General features: G+C 42.1%; 1 protein-coding gene across 1 annotated transcript; it reads right to left on the reverse strand.

The window, feature by feature from the left end:
- Nucleotides 1-5,797: 5,797 nt before the first annotated feature.
- Nucleotides 5,798-18,711, reverse strand: TNFSF15 (TNF superfamily member 15). Its single transcript, XM_007178139.2, has 4 exons — nt 18,487-18,711; nt 11,069-11,111; nt 10,064-10,111; nt 5,798-6,252 (listed from the first exon to the last, which is right to left on the reverse strand). Exons 1-4 carry the CDS (start codon nt 18,709-18,711, stop codon nt 5,798-5,800), a joined length of 771 nt encoding a protein of 256 aa, XP_007178201.2.
- Between the last annotated feature and the right edge of the window lie 362 nt (nt 18,712-19,073).

Consider the following 19,073-nt stretch of genomic DNA (forward strand, 5'->3'; position numbering starts at 1 on the left):
CCACTGGGAGGGGAAATTTTGAGACTGAGTTTTTGGAGGAGAGCGTTATCCTCTTCTCCCTTAATCCATGTCTCATTTTACCTACAGCTATTAGCTGGAAACAAGTGAAATTTCAATGTGACCCTCTTTGACCCACAGAAATGGCAATTTAATATGGTCCCACCCTATTATTGGCTGAGCATCAATGGTGACTCCAACTACTGCTCTGGGAAATGGAAAGAGATGGATGAGTTGAACCCTTTTAATTCTTGCTGATTGCCATTTCATGAGTGGCAGCATGTAGTTTCAGAGAGACCTGGGTCCAAATTCTGGCTCCATTAAGTACTAATATGACTCTCTCTGGCCTTTCTTTCTCTTTTTTTAGGGTTGTTTGGTGTGAGTTTAAGCCACTTAACCACAGAGTCTCCTAATTCATAAAAGGAACTAAGTATATTCCCTCCTTCTCTTCCTTTCCCTCATCTGACTAGAGTGACACTATCTGTGGGGTTTCATAGTCAATTTGTCATAGGATTTATTATAACCTGTGAAAATCAGTTGCCATTTTGAATTCAAATACATGGAGAACTAGAGGCATTTTAAAACCCCAAGAGGTTATCCTTAGACCTTAATCTAGAAAGAAAAATAAATGAACAGATGGACAAAAGAATTGATCTAATTATTAAAATTCTGCAGCTTTCAATGCCAATTTATTAAGTTACATCTATTAAATACTTTAAACACGTACAACATTTCATTCACAGTGACTGGAATTCATACAGTAGTGCTGGAAGACAGGGCATGCATATCAGTTAAATACATATCCAACAACATACAATATGCAATTTACCTTGGGTTTGTGATGTTTTAACATAAAACATAAAATCAATAAAAACACATGGGGCTTATCACTAAAACCACATAAACACCTATACTTGTTTAATCTTTTCACCCCTGAAACAAAAGGGGGGAAGTTACATATTTTAATAACTTTACAAATAAAGTCATCTGATTAATTTCAGCTACTTTATTTATTCAGCATTGTGTGTCTCCTTCCTCCTGAACGCATATGCAACATGATAGTGGGACTTGCCTGTCATACTCCCTCTTGCCTTGGCTCTCCAGCATCTAGGCAAGTGCTGCCATGTGACGTATGCTCAAGAAAATAACTGAGTCATGGATGACATGGAAAGATTGCTGGGCTGGGTGTCAGGAGATATGCATTCTAGCCTCACATTGCTACTAGCTACTGTCTGGCATTGGGCCATTTACGTCACTTTTCTGAGCCTTGCTTCCTTCATCCTTAAAATGATGTAACTTGGAGCAGATAAGCTCTGCAGATCCCGTCAGCTCTAAAATTCCATGACGGGCTCTATTGGTCAAGATCTCAGAGTCACTTGTGTTGGACAATTTCTGAACAAGTGGGAAATGGCAACCACTTCTAGGCTAGAAGTCCTGAACTCCTGACGAGACCTGCCAGGTTCTTAATGATCAAATAGAACACACAGAAGTCAATTGAAAAATGGCCATGTAATCAAAGATTTGGAAAAGACCTCAGAAATCCTTTGGCTCAATCCTTTCTCTCACCTCAATGAAGGAATGGTTTCTACAGAAGCCTTGAGATGAGCCCTTTGCTTGAATGTCTCCTGGGACTGAGCAATCACTGTCTGGGAACATTCTATTTTGGGGGGGAAAGTTCATTTGGATATCAAGCCAGAAATGGTAACCCTGTAACTTCAACTTATTAGCCCTAGCTTTTTCCTCTAGGGAGACATGGAAGAAATTTCTTCCTCCTTTCTACATCACCCCATAGATATTTGATAATATTTCTCATGTCTTCCTCCAACTTCTCCTCCAGTTATTATTTATTTTTATTTAATAAGAGCAGACAGTAATTGGGTGAGCCTAGGATTATGATTCAGGGGGATAGTATCCTAGCTCTAGATCACCATTAACTCATTGTGTGGTCCTGAACAAGTAAGTTCTGTCTGGGCTGGTATGGTATTTTCTTGTTAAAATGGGTGATGGAAGGGATGGCAGGGGGCAAATGTGTCTCAGAGCTTGGAAAGTTGTAAATATGGTTAACAGAGTGGAGCAGGGCATAGATGTGACTACTCTGACCCTCACTCTCTCACTGCTGGAGCAAAAGCATTCAGGGGTTAATAGTCCACTGAATTCTTCCCAGGCCCAGCTGCCAGTGTGATGCAATAGCTCTTAATATCCAGGACAGCGGTACATCATTTAAAAAATTTCTTCTAAAAATGGCAAAATACTTCCAGGACTCTGGGTCCTGGGAGAGTAAGAAGTCTTGAGGCGAGTGGCTTCTGCATGTGTTTTGCAAGGTGTAGCATGTAAAGAGTCCTGTGCTGAAGAATTAATCCCCAATGTCACAATCATGGAAACACGACTGGGAGAGGACTTGGGAAAATACCTTGCAAGAGAAACTTGGCAACAGACCTGCCGTGTGCACAGTGAGCTAGTTGAACTTTTATAATCCAGAGGGGTTATTGACGATCACAGAGGTGGAATTTCCTCTGGGGTGACATAGCCTAGACTGAAATAGAGCCAAGGGCTCTGGCATGCCTAGCTATTGAACTGAACCAGACACCTTCCAGGATGTGAAAGTGTACCTTTTCACATTCTACAGTATGTTAGTCAGAAAAATCTAGGAATTTTAGTAGCTTAAGCAATTTTGTTCCAAATAGATCTAAACCAGGGTCAAAATACTAGTGACCCCATGCATTTTGATCATGGCTCCTGTATTGGCTGAGAAACACAGGCTTTTCAAGACATCTGGGTTATCCATAAAGTTCTAATATTTTCATGGGTGTTGATGGCCAAACTCTAGTCCAGGAGATAATAAACCTTTCTCTACATGTGGCTTAAGTAATGGATTTTACCACAGAAAGTATCTTTATTTTCTCCCCTTTTATTTATGGAGAACTATCCTTGAATAGCTATTTAAAAAACCACTTAGAGTGTACACAAGTCATTTTGTTAATGATCATCCTTCATCAAATGGCACCCATTTTTGTAATGAGAAAATATCCATGTGTCTAAAGTTAGCTAATTAATTAGCTAATACAACCAAAATAAATTAAAGGATCTGCAGACAATGGAGCTGCTAAGCAGTTAGAATGAATACGTCTGAGACTAAAATAATTTATCTTTGTATCCCCAGGGCAAGTAGGTACTCAGTAAGTGTTTGTGGAATTGATTTGAATTCAGCCTTTTCAGAGACATTGAATCAGTAAAACATTTTCTCCCTACATTAACTATTTTCTAAAGCACATAAGCATGCTCCTTTTTCCCTTCCAAATCTTTGGATGCACCCCATTTACTCCTTTTAGGGGACCATCACATTCTTAAAAAGCATTCTCCCACCTCATTCTCCCAACTAGTATGCTAATTTTTGCTATGGACATAATGCCTAGGAAACAGAAGTTCTGACTTGAGTTCCACTAGGAATGTCTGGCTGGGCCTATCTGAACAGTAAAAGAAATATCAGAGAGAATTGAACAAATTCAGCAGTGAAGACTTCAGCACAATACAATCTTCAATAAACAGGATTATGACAGGAACGAAATAAATACGTGGCAGGGATTTTTCCAAAGCCTCAAGTCTTCTAGGATAGTAGGAAATTCCTATTTGTTGGATAAACTTACAAATTCACCAGATTCCCTATGGAACAGAGGGAAGGTTTGAGGGCCCTTGGTATAGGGGTGCCTTTCAGTGGAGGGGAAAGTGAGTAGGCCACTCTGGACCCTTCTATGCATGCAGATCCTCTCCCATATCCCAGGTTGCTGGGTGCGCTCATGCAGATGCAGGCAGAGCATTTTATTTCCTTAATAGGGTGTTAGTTCTGATCTTGGAGCCAGACTGGAGTCATTGATAAAGCATTCCTGATTTAGCAATAAATATTGTTCTAGGAGTTGGTTGAGGAAACATTCTCTCATCAAGCGGGGTTTGTAGTTACTGAGAAACCTTTCCTTTCTGCTTTAAGCAAAGGGTAATTAGTCTGTCTGAGATGCCCTTTCCCTGAGGCCATCCGCTGCCTGCCCACCTCCTTTCAGGTGTCACTCAGGCTTCACTTCCCTTGTGAAGTCACTTCTGAACCAGGTGGAGGTGACCATACCCTGCTCTGTGCTCATGCTGGGCCTGTGCTGACTGTTTTGAGAAGCTGAGGGCTTTAGAGCCTTAACCTCCCAACTAAGAAATTAGAAATTAATTTTTATTTAATTATAACTCAACAGATATTGATCAAGTACTGCTACACCAGTCATCATGTTCAGGAACCCCATAATGCTTGTCTCTGCTGCTGTAGTCTCCTGGTAAAAAGAGTAAGAGTGATGTCATTGCCAAATTTGCTTTCGGACCAACCTGTGAGGTCTCTCACAATAGGGAATCTTTATTATAGAGGCCAAGGTGCTGGAGATCACTCCGCATGTCACACTGACACGCTCTCAGACTTCACAGAATGCTCGAAGTTAGCATGTTTCATCCCCATGAGCTCATTTGATCCTGGGAAACAGATTGGTGGATTCCTCCTTTACAGACAAGTCAACAGAGGCTAAGAGAGCAGAAATACCTCTCCAACCCTTGACATATGAGTGCAGGAAACTCAAACAGATTAGAGGATATGAAATCACTGAAGCAATGGAAGGACCTTCTCAATGTTCAGCCTCTTCTTCAGGAAAGATGCCTTGGCTGGGCTGATTAGCCAATTCCACATTTAAATCCCTTTGAATATTTTAAGAGAAAAATACCCATATAACACTCTGCATATAAAGTTGTGAATCAAACCTCAAAGCAGATCTCGGTTAACATCTCCAGATTTGGTGACCGATACTTTGCCCCCCAGGGAATAAGTCCATTGTCTCTTGGCATCAATCAAGTTTGTTATATAATTGGTCTGTTAGCTAGAACTCTGTCTTCAAGTTTTTTGAGTGACCTAATCAGCTGGTTATATTACATAGTCAGGAGAGCTTCAGAAATCCTCTGTAACAGTGTCTGATTTGTTAGGACTTAGAATTAGTCCTTGGAATATGTTGAGCGATATTTGACCAGAAGCCATCTAGTGGTATTCATATACATTTGGGTAGAGTCTGTCTCATTCTTCATAGTGTCTTTTGGGTTAAGGTAGCACACACATAAAAGGCGCTCAAGAACACTGTTCTGAATAGATGCTATTGTTATATGTATTTCCACATATACATGTGGAACTCACACTTGCTTGTTTTGATGCATGTGTACATAATAAAGAGAAAGGTAGTTTTTCTCACTTGCCATAGATGGCGTGAAAATCAATGTTTTTTTTGAGAACATTTATGAGAAATATCAGCTCTCTTTTCATTTTTTTAGGTAAGGCATTAAAGTATGTGTTTAGAGGAACTGACGTAGGATTTTGCCTCTGAAGGGTTTACACTGTTTTCTAGGGCATTAGATTTTGTTTTTAAGGTTCCTGAACCGAAGCAAATGCTTCATAATAAAATTGAACAGTATCTGGGCCCTCTAGTGACAAATGTGTAGTAGGAAGTCGTGGAAATGTTCCATTCATTTGGTGATCAGTGTTTTAATGTTTAGAAACTCACCACTCTTCCAAGCAACCATGATAATAGGTCTGTTCTCTTATGCCTTTTTCCAATTAGTAGTCTCATCAGTAAGGCACATAAAGTGTGAACTTTGGGTCCCTAAATTTCATGGCTTAACCACTGTCTCTATGGATGTTCCAAAAAAACCTTCTAGTTATAATTACATATGAATGAGGAAAATTAGGAGCTAAGAGGCAGAGGACCTTCACACAATGACATCTGCCTTGCCACTATAGCAAGAAGGCTCCGAAGAAGGTTTTATCTTCTTTTGTGTAATCCACCAAAGAGATGTCACTGACGTTCACCATCAGCTTGTCCCCTTCATTCAAGAAGAACATGGCCCCTAGGTAGATGGGTTGGAACCAGTTGCTGCCTATTTCACACACTGACTTGGTCCCCATTAGGAGCTGGGTCGGCTCAGGGTAGCTGTCCGTTACCTTGGTGATGACCACGATGATGGAGTCTGGCTTGTTTAGTCGGCTCCCTTGGCTGATTTCACCACACTCGGATGTGGTCCCTCGGAATGTGACCTGGGAGTAAATAAAGTAGTCTCCCGACTCTGGAATCACCAGGAATTTGTTGGTGTAGTTCATCCTGTTCTTGGTGAAGGCCAAGCCAAGTTCATGTTCCCAATGCAGAGCTGGGAACTGATTTTTCAAGGACTGCATGGGAGTTTGTCTCACAACTGCAAAGACAAGAGGGAGGTTTCATTTGCTTGTGTCAGAACCTGTGGAATTTGCTAAAAAGAGTCTTACATCAGTTTCAAAGAGTAAAGAGATTGGATAAAACCAACAGCTGTCAAGTTCCTTGAGGAGGAATGAGTAGAGGATATGTGAGTGGACATACACATCTGTTCAGAGAGTAGCATCTTAGGTAGGTGACCTCAAGCAAATTGCTTTGCCTCTCTGAGCCTGAGTTTTCTTATTTGAAAAGTTGGAATTTTTCCTGAGCCCTGTGATCCTGGAAAAGAGTTAAGGTTAAAAAATCTCCTTACTCCTTTGTGTTTTGGAAAACAGCTTACAACAAAGAACTACTCTTCCCCAGTGACTTAGATAAAACTGATGGATGACCTCCCTTGTTTATCTGTGCCAAGGCCAGACACCAGACCCTCCCAATTCTTTGCTTCATAAATGATTAGCTGGACTGTTTTATCCTCACTGATTCATCAGAACAAAATGTTTTTTAACCAAACTTTAGGTAAGTTTCTCTCCTTCCTCCAGGCCCCTGAACTTCGGCCCACCCTAAACCTGACCCTCAACCTGAACCAGCCTCCTGAAAATAGGCTGGCCTCAGGGTAAAACATTCTCTGAGCCTATCAAGCCAACCTTTCATCCCACTTCCCCACACCTGATTCTTTTCAGCTTTGTGTCCTCCTCTCTATAAAAGAAAAACCCTTTTAGCCTAACTCTTGAGACACTTGCAGACTTTATGGTCAGAGGTTCCCCTGACCGCAGTAGTCCCTTCCCTCCCCTACCTCCCCGCCTTGTGATAATCCTTTTGCTTAAAGTATTTCTTCACTAAGCTAAGATTTGTTTTTTTGACATACCTTTCCTTAAAAAACAAACAAATAAGAAAAAAAAAAAAAAAGGAAAGGAAAAGGAGATAATAATACCTGTGGAAAGGATTAAGAGATGGTTAATTTTTTTTTTTAAATGTGGAATTAGGAATATCCTCTAAACTACATTTACTTTTATTAGGCTTCTGGTTTCAGAAATGCTCTGCTACAGAAAGAGGGCATTGCAGAGAGAGAGAGTCATGTTCCTTGTTACTCCCTTCCAATGCATGGTCCAAAGCCATATGAAACACAGGCAGTAGTTAATAAAAAATTAGCATGCAGAACACCAGAGATCCAGAAGATTTTGCAAATGCTTCTCTCCCATCAACAGGGCCAAAATGTAAGACAGAATATAATTGAGTTGTGGAGTGAAAGGGACTGGGGCTCCAGGCCACGTAGGCCCAGTTCCAATCCCGACTCTGTATCATGTAGGTTCTTCTCTCTGAGTCTCATTTTCCTGTCTGTGAACTGGAGACAAAGCTCCCTTATAGTCTTGTTCTGAAGATCAAATGAGTGAAAGAGACATGGACATATTTATCATGATGGCTGGATACAGTGTTACTCAACACATATTTATTTTCTTTCCTCAAATAAACTAACATCTTTCATTTTGACAGATTAAAAAATAAGCCTGCTTCATTTTATGTATTTTTATATGTTTTTATGTTTGCATTATTTGCAAGTATATGTTATATAGAACATATGAATGAATGCTTTTTATGAGGTTATATCTATAGCAGAAAAAAAATGAATAGAATCACACCATTGATTCAAACCACTGATTTCAAATAAGATAACCTGCAATAAAACTAATACTTTTCAGAAAAAATTAAAACACATTTTAATTTCCTACAACCGCTTTTGAAATCCACAGCAATTACCATTATGCACTGCTGGCCATAGTTTTGGGATAGGTCATATTTCAATAAGTGTTCAGCAAACTTCTCACCTGGTAATTGACCAAAAACCTGGTTCCTGGATTTTCTAAAGTGTCTTTCCCATTGCTGACTAGGCTATGGCTTCTTTTGCAATTATGACACATGTTCAGAATGTGTGTGGCCCCCCTGACCCCTGCACTAAGTGACCCCTGGAGAGCTCTGTTGCTTCTTTGCAAAATCTGTAAAGGGCATTTTTATTAGTCACCTCTTATAGTCTCTACTCCTTCTTTGTGGGTGATGCAATAGATTTAAAAAAATTCATCTCAGATGATTAAAAGCAAAAATCATGTATTTTCTAGACAAAGCAAGTTCTATTAACTTGGGATGCAATTAGGCTAACACAGCAGCAAGTAGGAGTTTGGGTAGGAAGTACTTGTAATGGAAACAGTTGGAGTCAGTCTCAAATCTCAACCTTCCTAGTCCTGTGACTTGGGACAAGTGAATTTAGTTGTCTGAGCCTCCGTTTCCCCATCCTGTTGGGCTGATATGCAGATTAAAAGAGATCCTGGACGTAAAATGCCGACCACAGTGCTTGGCACATATTAAAAGCTCAGTAGAACCTAGATTCCTTTCCCAATTTCCACTCCCCCCATTCAGTAGGAAGAGGATTGGCATCTCCATACTCAGTTTCTAGGATTTTCGTGCCCAGCCTGTTCAATAACTCCCATTCTTATAGGCAAATGGTACGTGATAGTGACTGGCATCTCCCTGGCCCTAATCCTCACTCAGGACTCACCACGGTTCCCTCTTGGTCAAACGTTAAGACAAATGTTGTGGGCCACAAGGATATCCCCTTGTGGGTTGCAAATTTTCTTACAGATCAGAAGAATATGCTTGTTTTTTAACTTTCTAGTTTTTTTTTTTTTTTTTTTTTAAATATTTATTTATTTATTTATTTATTTATTTATTTATTTATGGCTGTGTTGGGTCTTCGTTTCTGTGCGAGGGCTTTCTCTAGTTGTGGCAAGCGGGGGCCACTCTTCATCGCGGTGCGCGGGCCTCTCACTATCGTGGCCTCTCTTGTTGCGGAGCACAGGCTCCAGATGCGCAGGCTCAGTAATTGTGGCTCACGGGCCTAGTTGCTCCGTGGCATGTGGGATCCTCCCAGACCAGGGCTCGAACCCGTGTCCCCTGCATTGGCAGGCGGATTCTCAACCACTGCGCCACCAGGGAAGCCCTAACTTTCTAGTTTTTCAATGGATTTTTTTTTGAAAAATCAGCAAAGTTTATTTATTTATTTTAAAATTTGTATTGGAGTATAGTTGCTTTACAATATTGTGTTAGTTTCTACTGTACAGCCAAGTGAATCAGCTATACGTATACATATATCCCCTCTTTGTTGGATTCCTTCCCATTTAGGTCACCACAGAGCACTGAGTAGAGTTCCCTGAGCTATACAGTAGGTTCTCATTAGTTATCTATTTTATATGTAGTATCAATGGATTTTTAACACGTATTTCTGCACTGTCTTGCTCTTTTCTCTGGAGTCGTAGAGGTATATGTGACTCCAGATATGAGGTGTCAGGAATTTTGACACTAGACCTGGGAATCTGGCCAACTGGTGATGTTAAGAGATTGCTCATAATCTCTTTACATCAATGAAAATTCTTTAGAAATACCTACCTGAATGTAAGTGTCCAATAACTTCTTGAATGGACTCAATAAATTGGCTTAGGGGAGCTTTCATCTTTGACTAGATTCAAAATTACATGAATCTCTGAATCTGAGGAAAGCCATTTCTGAATGACTGAGTGTGAGAATGAAAGAGAGAAACAGTAGATAAGGAAGAGAGCTGATAGAATCTGGACGAAAATGCCCAAGAAACATGGGGCTTTGACACTTCGAGGGAGGAAGACATCTGAAAACCCTGACTGAGAGGAGAGGTCTGTTACCAAAGGGTGTGGTTTCCACTTTAAAGCTACAAGAATGAGTTTGGCAAACACTGAAAGAAATCTCAGGCCCAGGGCCCATAGTCTCCTGGAAAACACACCCGGAAGAATTACCTGTCAGGTGTGCCCTTGGCTTATCCCCACCGGCTCCAGGAGGTGCGTCTGTAAGGAAAGGAGAAACAATGCTTTCTATGAGTCAGAGGGTGACTGGAGTGAAGACAGCCTTTGGTGAGCTGCGTGGTGCCTGTAGCTGGAGGGAAACATTCCTCTCCTCCAGTTTGGTCCAGGTCTTTTTTGGGGGGGGGGGGCAGGGACAAGGCAGCCTCAGGAGAAATAATCTTGAACACAAATGAACCTTGGTCCCATGACGTTGGACAAGTTACCCATCCTGTCTGAGACTCTGTTTTCTCGTATCTAACATGGGTACATCAATTCCTCCTATGGATGATGGGTGCTCAGAATGATTCCTGGCACATGCTTGGTGTTCAGCAAAGCTCACCTTGCCTCTCCTTTGCTTCTATTGGTTCTGTGGGAGCTGGTTGGCCTTTTGCCTTCTTCATAGTCCCTTTAACCATATCCACTGAGCCATCTGGATGTCCTAACAGAACTAGGTGGGGACTACTCTGTAGCTGTATGACCTTGGCAAATCCCTTTCCCTCTCTGGACCTCTGTTTCCCTATCAGTCCTCCAGAAGGCTTCAGCATTTCCTTTTGGTTCTCAGAGATGATTATACTGGACAAGTGTGTTCTAACTACAGTGATAAAGATGATGTTATTGATGCTAAAAGGAAAAATTATTGCATACTTTTGATGTGCTAGGTATTGTTCTAATATATTTAAAGGAATTAACTAATTTAATCCACACTAACCCTGGCAGGTAAGTACTATTATAACCACTTTTATTGGTGAGTAAACTGAGACAGAGAAAGGTGAAATTATTTGCCTAAAGGCTGTCACCTCCACAGGCCACGCACTTGGCCATGGCACCGTTTTGCCTTCTTAGTGACTGGGGAGGAGCCTCTCTTTTCCTCTGGGTCTGCATCTTAACTTCCCATGTATCAGACTATGAGAAATGTTCTTGTTCCCCACAAGAAAAGGCATAAAATATGAACACACTTACAAGATCGCTGATGTGAAGGTCCAAGCTCCTGTCCTTTTGGAGTCTATTGGGAAAGAAAGATACGGTTCATATTATCTTGTGGTCCTTTTGACCCCACACCCATGCAGCTGCCCATGTTATGGGCCTGTTTAATATGCTGCTGCTACCCAGCCTTGGTACTCAGAGATAAGGGAAATGGGAATGAGAATATTGGGTTGATGGGAATCTTGCACCCAAGCTCTCTTCTTTCATCTTCCAGCACCCCAATGACCTTTCTCTCTCCTATGCTTGTCTCTGAAGCTCAACTTTAAAGTTTTGTCCTGAGAGCTTTTCCTGTTCCATTCTAGGGCGCTCTGTCATCTTATCATTGCTTCTATTATTTGAACAAATAGCCTCACTTGCTTTATTTTCTTTTCTTCAGCACAATTTAAAAATTGGAACTATTGCAAAAAGTGATACCAAAAAATAAATAATGACTATGCTCTCTTTCTCATCAACCTCCAAAATTCTGCTTTGTTTCCATGCAATATATGAAGACTTTTTTATTCTTGCAACCCTAGTTTGTGAGCCATTTCAGATACCACATGGTAGTTAAAGAGTAACTGCTTTGGGGGTAGACGGACCTGAATTTGAATCCTGGTTCCACCATTTATTAACAATGTGATCTTGAGCAAGACACTTCCGCTCTGAGTTGTGGTGTCTTCATTTGAAAAATGGGAATAATAACAACCCCAGCGATAGATAACTCCCAGATTTGAGATGAAGAAAATGTATCAGTCAATGCAAAGAATGCGTGGAAAATGAAGAACCACCATTCACAAGACCTGCATATAAACTCAGGAGCAAAACTAAGCTCTTAGTTTAGGAGTGACATCACTCTCTTACATTTTCCAATGTTCTCTTCTCTGATACAATTTTGACTCAACCCAGAGTCTTCCGATTTGATCCTCATAACTACACAGTCCCCCAAGACCACTGATCCTCATGTCACCATGAACACTTGTCAGTTTTACGTCTTAAAATTCATGTGTGTTTGTGTGTGTGTGTGTGTGTACTTGTGAACGCGAAATTGTATGTCCATGTGAGTATGAGAGAAGACAGCTTCATCAGTGGAAGAGGGTATGAGTCAATGTGTTTTTGCATCTGTGTGTCTACATGTATCTATGGTCTGGTGTTGTGTGCATGGATTCTCTACATGCATGTGTGGTTGTGTGGATGCAGCTGTGTCATTGGTGAGTCTAGGTCTGTGAGCAGTCCTGTGATAACAGTGATCTTATTAGAGCCCAGACCACCAGGCTCTTTTTACTCCAAGACATGTTACCTAACCTCTATTGGAAGCCCTCTTGAAGGCAGAGATCTTGTCTTTGAATGACTAACTGCCTTTCTCCCCTTTCCAGTGCTCTTTTTTCCACTTCCTAATTCTGTTGATGGCAGCACTACTGCCTCTCCTCAGTTACCAAGCCTGCAATTTCTTTCTTTCTTCTTCCACAAACCCAAGCTGTCATTTCTATTTTGGGGTTTTTCTCATTCATGCCTCTACTCCAGGCCTCAGCACGCTGCTCTCCTGGATTCTTCCCATAGGCTCCTAACAGAACTTCCTCCACCTGGTTCCTCCTTTTCTTGAACCCATCCCTTAGCCTGCCTTCAGAGGGCTTTTTCTAAAGCATCACTTTGAGACACGTCTCTGTTCATAAACCCTCAATGGTTCCCCACAACCTTTAACACAGTCCCAAATACTTATGTTGGCATTCAGAGTCCCAACCGCCATCCCAGTCTTGTTACCTACTATTTATCCTTCTCCAAGTTCTCTGTACTGCAGCCATAACAGGCAACCACAGTGAATGATTCAAGGGACATGAAAAAGGTAGTAAATGTAGCTACCGTTTATTCTCTGAGTAGTGGCACTGGGCTGTGCTAAGCCCTTCACATGCATTATCTCCTTCAGCCTGGCAATGACTCTCCACGGTGGATGCTATTTATATCCTCATACTGAAAATTAGGCTTAGGACATTAAGAAACTTGCCCAGTGTCTTATACCTGGAAAGTGGAGGAGCAGGATTTTAACCCAGGTCAACTGACTCCAGAATCCCAAGCCCTCAAACATTGCTCCTTATAACTTCTAGGCAAGCCCCTCATCTGCTGAGGTGGATGGATAAGTACTAGTGGTTCCATGCACTGTGACAGTGGGGGAAACACAGAGACCAGAAAACAGGAACCTGGCCCAGAAGTGGGAGAATCAGGGGGAATTACGCCTGAACTGCGTCTTATATATACTCACAGGTATATAATACTCACAGGTATTAACCAGGTAATAAAGATAATGACCATTCCAGACAAGGCCAAAAGCTTGTGCAAGAGTAAGGAGGCCCAACAGAGCACAGAAGCAGCTGGGAAACTGCAAGCATTTCTGCTGCCAAGTGAATATATTATACGCTTTTAGCATAGGGTCATGAGTACCATAGTCTTTGAAAACCTAAACCCAATCGACATGACTACTTATCCAGCATCAATCACTTTAATGAGCTTGGGAGGTGGAGAAGCAGCCTAGAAATGGCCTTATTCTTTAGGCTGTTTCCTTACTTGCTATTGACAGAGCTGACAAAGGACTCGATCCTTTGGCAAGGCAGAAAACTGAAGGTGAACTCTCAAAAAGAATTTGGGAGAGCCTGGTGGCATCCCCTTGTGTAGGAAATGGCTGCCCTGGTTGGCCACCTTCTACTTCATTTAGTTCTCTGCTGAGAAACCTTCATGAACATCCTACTTCTTTTTGTCTAAGCAGACCCTCAGCTAAGAGTCTGGAGCATTTCTTTTGGCTCAGAGTCCCATTGTCATTAGCAAGAATTTGGGAGTGAACACATTTCCCTATTTGCTCTGCTGGATTTCTGTAACTTGGACACACATTTTATTTTCATATATGGATGGAATGTGTGTGGGTTTTAAGTGGCCCAACCAGAATACTACTAAACATCTGGAGGCTATGATAGTGCCTGTTGGCAGGTTTGAAGAACACAACATTCCAAGAGTCTCCAAGAAGAACATCAGCTGGGACTCTATTTCCAAGAACAATATCTAAAGCCTTCCATTGCTGTTTCTCTTAATAATCACTCTGTTTATCATGCGAGGAAGATTATTGTGATAAGAAGCAGGAATGAATGAAGAGGAGATTTGAGAGGATGAACTAGTAGGTCTTTGAGGAAAGGTTTATGCATGTGAGCTGGCTCAATGCCTGCTCTCAAGATGGTTGCTTATAAAAAAAAGTCAATAAATGGCTTACTGTCTTCCAACTCTGACTCGTCTCCATCACTTCTGATTATTCTGGGATACCAAGGAGATGATGGCTCCCGAGAGATGCTGGTCACTGCAACATTAGCTTCCAAATCTGAATAGACATGGAGTCCAAGAACACCCCTGAAGGATGTGATTTATTTCCCCTTAAATACCTTCTCAAATCACTGGCTGAGAACCAGGGTCCAATTTTATTTCCCCTTCGTAGCATTTATTACTCCCTCAAGTGATATGACTTATTTGTATGCTATTGATTTTCTCTCTCTAGCAGAATTCCAGCTGCCTGTAGAATTCTGCCTGTCTTGCTCACCACTATATTTGTAGCACCTCAGACAGTGCCTGGCACTCCCACTGGATTATCCAATTGGCAAAATACACTGATGCTCAGGCACCAGTAAGACAGGCAGAAAACAGAGCAGAAGATGGAGTAAGATTCAGCTTCAGTGACTTCAGCCAGAGTTTTACAATTAAAAAAACTAGGAAAGAGACCCTTTCATTTTAGAATACATGCAAAGATTTGGGTTTTTGTTTAAATTAAAAAACTTGATTATGTAGAGGTGGGTAGCCATAATCTTTTAGTACTGGGGCCTCCAAAGTTTTTCATCAGGCTCTGCTTGGAGCATAGCCATGGCTCTAGAAAGGTTTGTTGCGAGTTGTGACAGTTGGCCAGGATCAGAGCCAGAAAAGGCAAATGTGTCTGCCGATGGGCATACATATTAGTGGGAGAGTGGGTTGCCTGCCGCCCTGGTATTTATTAACCCCGAGCAAAGTAAGCTGGTGCTTTTCACCCCTTAGTTCTTATAGGTCAGGGAATTTTCACTCTCACTTGATTTTATTTCCTTTTTTCTTCTGGCTTTTTTTTTGGGGGGGTGCTGCATATAGATTGGTAAACCCCAACTCAAACTAACCATGACCTATTACTCTAAGCATTTTGGGAATTCTCTAATACTTCCAACAGGGAAGAAAGAAGGATGGAGGGAAGGAGGAGACTACTGTCTAGCTGAGGGTTTCCCTGGGCCAGGTCCTACTGGTGTTTATGTGTGCTCCTCATCTAGTAAGTACTCCAGCTGCACTTAAAAGAGCTTATCACCTGATTACAGTCTTTGTAAGCTAAAGGCAAAGAGTACATGAAAGGCCTGGGAGCTAAACCTTTAGACCAAGTACAGACTGGCACATATCAGGAGCCCCATAAACATTAGCTGACTACATAATGGATGAGCCTGAAGCGATGTGGTCTTTGGCATTTCCCCAGTATTTTAACTAATGACCCATTTAGCCTTTCTCCCATATTCTGTACTCACTCTCTAGTATATTCATAAACAGGAAGAGATATCTATTTCTTGCCATCATAAATGCCACAATTGCAAAGGCATAACTGTTTTATGATCCATAACATCCTCCCAGCACTTCTAGGAGAAATACACAGACATTTGCCTTTGCCTTTTCCTCTTGCAATTTCCTGTTTGTACTTGCACAAGGATAAATCCAACCTGGACCTGTTTGATTCCAAGGTTGTTTCATTTCATCCTCCTCTAAGGTGCACTGGACGGTGTGGTTTTTTTTTCCCCCACATCTTTATTGGAGTACAATTGCTTTACAATGTTGTGTTAGTTTCTGCTGTACAACAAAGTGAATCAGCTATATGTATACATATATCCCCATATCCCCTCCCTCTTGAGCCTCCCTCCCACCCTCCCTATCCCACCCTTCTAGGTGGTCACAAAGCACCGAGCTGATCTCCCTGTGCTATGCGGCTGCTTCCCACTAGCCATCCATTTTACATTTGGTAGTGTATTTATGTCAATGCTACTCTCTCATTTCATCCCAGCTTCCCCTTCACCCCCATGTCCTCAAGTCCATTCTCTACATCTGTCCTTATTCCTGCCCTGCCACGAGGTTCATCAGTACCGTTTTTATAGATTCCACATATATGCGTTAGCATACGGTATTTGTTTTTCTTTCTGACTTCACTGTGTATGACGGACTCTAGGTCCATCCACCTCACTACAAATAACCCAATTTCATTCCTTTTTATGGCTGAGTATTATTCCATTGTATATATGTGCCACATCTTCTTTATCCATTCATCTGTCAATGGACATTTAGGTTGCTTCCATGTCTTGGCTATTGTAAATAGTGCTGCAGTGAACATTGTGGTACATGACTTTTTTTTTTTTTAAATTCACGTTCTTTTATTTATTTATTTATTTATTTATGACTGTGTTGAGTCTTCGCTTCTGTGCGAGGGCTTTCTCTAGTTGCGGCAAGTGGGGACCACTCTTCATCGCGGTGCGCGGGCCTCTCACCATCGCGGCCTCTCTTGTTGCGGAGCACAGGCTCCAGACGTGCAGGCTCAGTAGTTGTGGCTCACGGGCCTAGTTGCTCTGCGGCATGTGGGATCTTCCCAGGCCAGGGCTCGAACCCGTGTCCCCTGCATTGGCAGGTAGATTCTCAACCACTGCACCACCAGGGAAGCCCCTACTGTCATTATTATCATCAGCTTATCCTCTGCTGCTGCTGAGCCTTCTCTTCAGGCCTGTGAATGTATCTGAAGGTCTGTGAGACCCTCTTCGCTCAATTCTTCTTGTGTTAGAATTGAATTGCCTTTTGCCTGGCCACTGTGGGAATGGAAAACTCATTCCATAAACAATCTCAGATTCCATGGATCTCCTGAAGGCTGTGGGCAGAAGAGGAGGACTGTGGGGCTGCGTGCGGGAGGGGAAGAGGAGGAGGGAGCAAAGCTGGGACACAGAGGGGAAGCGGGTGTGGGTGGCGGCGAAGGTGGTTATTGGCCCCTAGGTGAGTCTGGGGGAGTCCACTCGGGCAGATCATAGTGGGGCTTTGTATTTGCAGGGCTTGTGGAATGTTCCAGGCTTTGAGGGAGACAGATCTGAGTTTGAGTTCTGGATCTAGGTCTTACTAACTGTGGGATCTAGATCATAAGGACAAGTGCAAATGAAAAATAAGAGGCTTAGTTCCCCCTGTTGAAAATAAGGGACGAGATTTCTTTCCCTTCCTTTTTCCTAGAGCATTTAGGTTAGAAAACTTGTAAGTACTTTCTTCTTGCTTTGAAATGTATATAAATCCTTTTGAAGAACAGATAGGTCTTTTCTTCCTGCTCCCCCCCACCCCCATGACCTGGGAGCATCTCTCTGAAATGTGAACATCAGGAGAGGTAATGCCCCCATCTCCCAGTTTCTGTAGGAAGACAGGTGCCTAATTTAGGTGGGCACCTTGCTCCAAGTTGCAAAACTATCATAAAGAAATTAGTTGGCTACCAGAGATTATGTAGGAGAGTTTATGTAGGAGAGTTTTTTTTTTTTTTAAAGGGTATCCCTTGAATGACACATTCTTCAGGTTTTAAGGTTTTTGAAGTTCCTAGTCCAGAACTATGTTTTCCCCGTCACCTGTCAGCACCTGCCCACCATTGCACCATTGTTTTCCCTAGACCCTGTATTCTTTTTTGACTAAGCTCCCTGACACCCCACCCCTACCAAGACCAGAGAGATAAATAATCAGGTAGGAGATTCTTTCTTGAGCTTCGAAAAAGAATATTTCTAAACCCAAGAAAGGGGAGTTGATTAAATTATAGCACATACATACATAGGAATACAATACAACCATCTATATCACCATGCTGCTGTGAATTTACTAACAATAAACAAAATCATAATAGGAGACTCAAAATAATCCCATCTTATTAAAAAATATGGAATTATATATCCTCAAATGTTAGTAGTGGTCACTCTATGCAGTTATGGATAATGATAATTATCTTCTTTTCCTTATCTGTGTTTTCTACCTTTTTTCAATGACTATGTATTAGTTTTGTAATTTAGTTTTTTTTTTTTTAGTTTTTCATTTTTTTTAAGGAAAATGAATGTTCCCAAATTATCAGTGCATTATGATTATAATAATCTAAAATAAGTGGCTTGTGGTTGTTTCCATATAAACCTAAAAAGGCAGAATTCATCCCCCAGAAATACTGAGAATAAAAACCAAGTTGGAGTTCTCCACCTTCCACAGTCTACCTTTCCTTTGCATATGGAAGCAGGGACCATGATGAACCAAGAAGCTCTGTCCAGAGCTGTGATAGTGGCCAGGTGGCCCCAGGGGGTCTGCTGACCCCCAGGTCACTGCGGAGTCTTACTTACCTGGAACACACAGGCCTCTCCTTGGGCCCGGAGCTGGCCAACGAGCAGGTAGGTGGTGAGTCCTGCCAGGATTGGGAGCAACACCAGGCAGCAGGTCAGAGCCCAGCGTGCACTGCTGCTTCTGGATGCTAGCCCAGCTCTGGCCTTGGGCCTGCAGCCGCCGTCCTCGGGCAGCATTTCGATGCTGGCTGTTTCCCCACAGCCCGGCCCTAGATCCTCTGCCATGCTCCTGATGGTCCTAGAGTTGCCTCTGACTCCTTCAGGGCAGAGAGACCCCCCCCATTAAATAGAAGCCCAGCTCTCACAGTGGGTGAATTAATCACTGCCTACTCCTCCCCCTGCCCTCCCCCCTCCACTTTCCACAGCGCACTGTGCCCCGCCCTACCCTGCTAGGGAATGCACCGCCTACAACAGAAACCAAGTTTGGTTTAAGAAAAAAAAAAAAAAAAAAAGAGAAGGAGAGAAGAAGAGGAAAGCTTTCCCAAGCATATTTATATATACAGTGTGCTCATGTGCGCCTTCCTTCATTTACAGAAGGAAGTTAGGAAAGTCCCTGGAGGAGGAGAAAATGAATTCATCAAGTCAGT

Source organism: Balaenoptera acutorostrata, chromosome 6 (genome assembly GCF_949987535.1).
Source record: "Balaenoptera acutorostrata chromosome 6, mBalAcu1.1, whole genome shotgun sequence".
Classification (NCBI taxonomy): Eukaryota; Metazoa; Chordata; class Mammalia; order Artiodactyla; family Balaenopteridae; genus Balaenoptera; species Balaenoptera acutorostrata.

Bases quoted from the DNA above. Each gene is read 5' to 3' on its own strand.
- TNFSF15 (XM_007178139.2), bottom strand. From the start codon at position 18,711: ATGGCAGAGGATCTAGGGCCGGGCTGTGGGGAAACAGCCAGCATCGAA. The intron at 11,112-18,486 runs GTAAGTAAGACT...CTTTCCCAATAG, and splicing joins GAGAGGCCTGTGTGTTCCAG to ACTCCAAAAGGACAGGAGCT. The intron at 6,253-10,063 runs GTAATTCTTCCG...TTGTCTTTGCAG, and splicing joins GCCAAGGGCACACCTGACAG to TTGTGAGACAAACTCCCATG.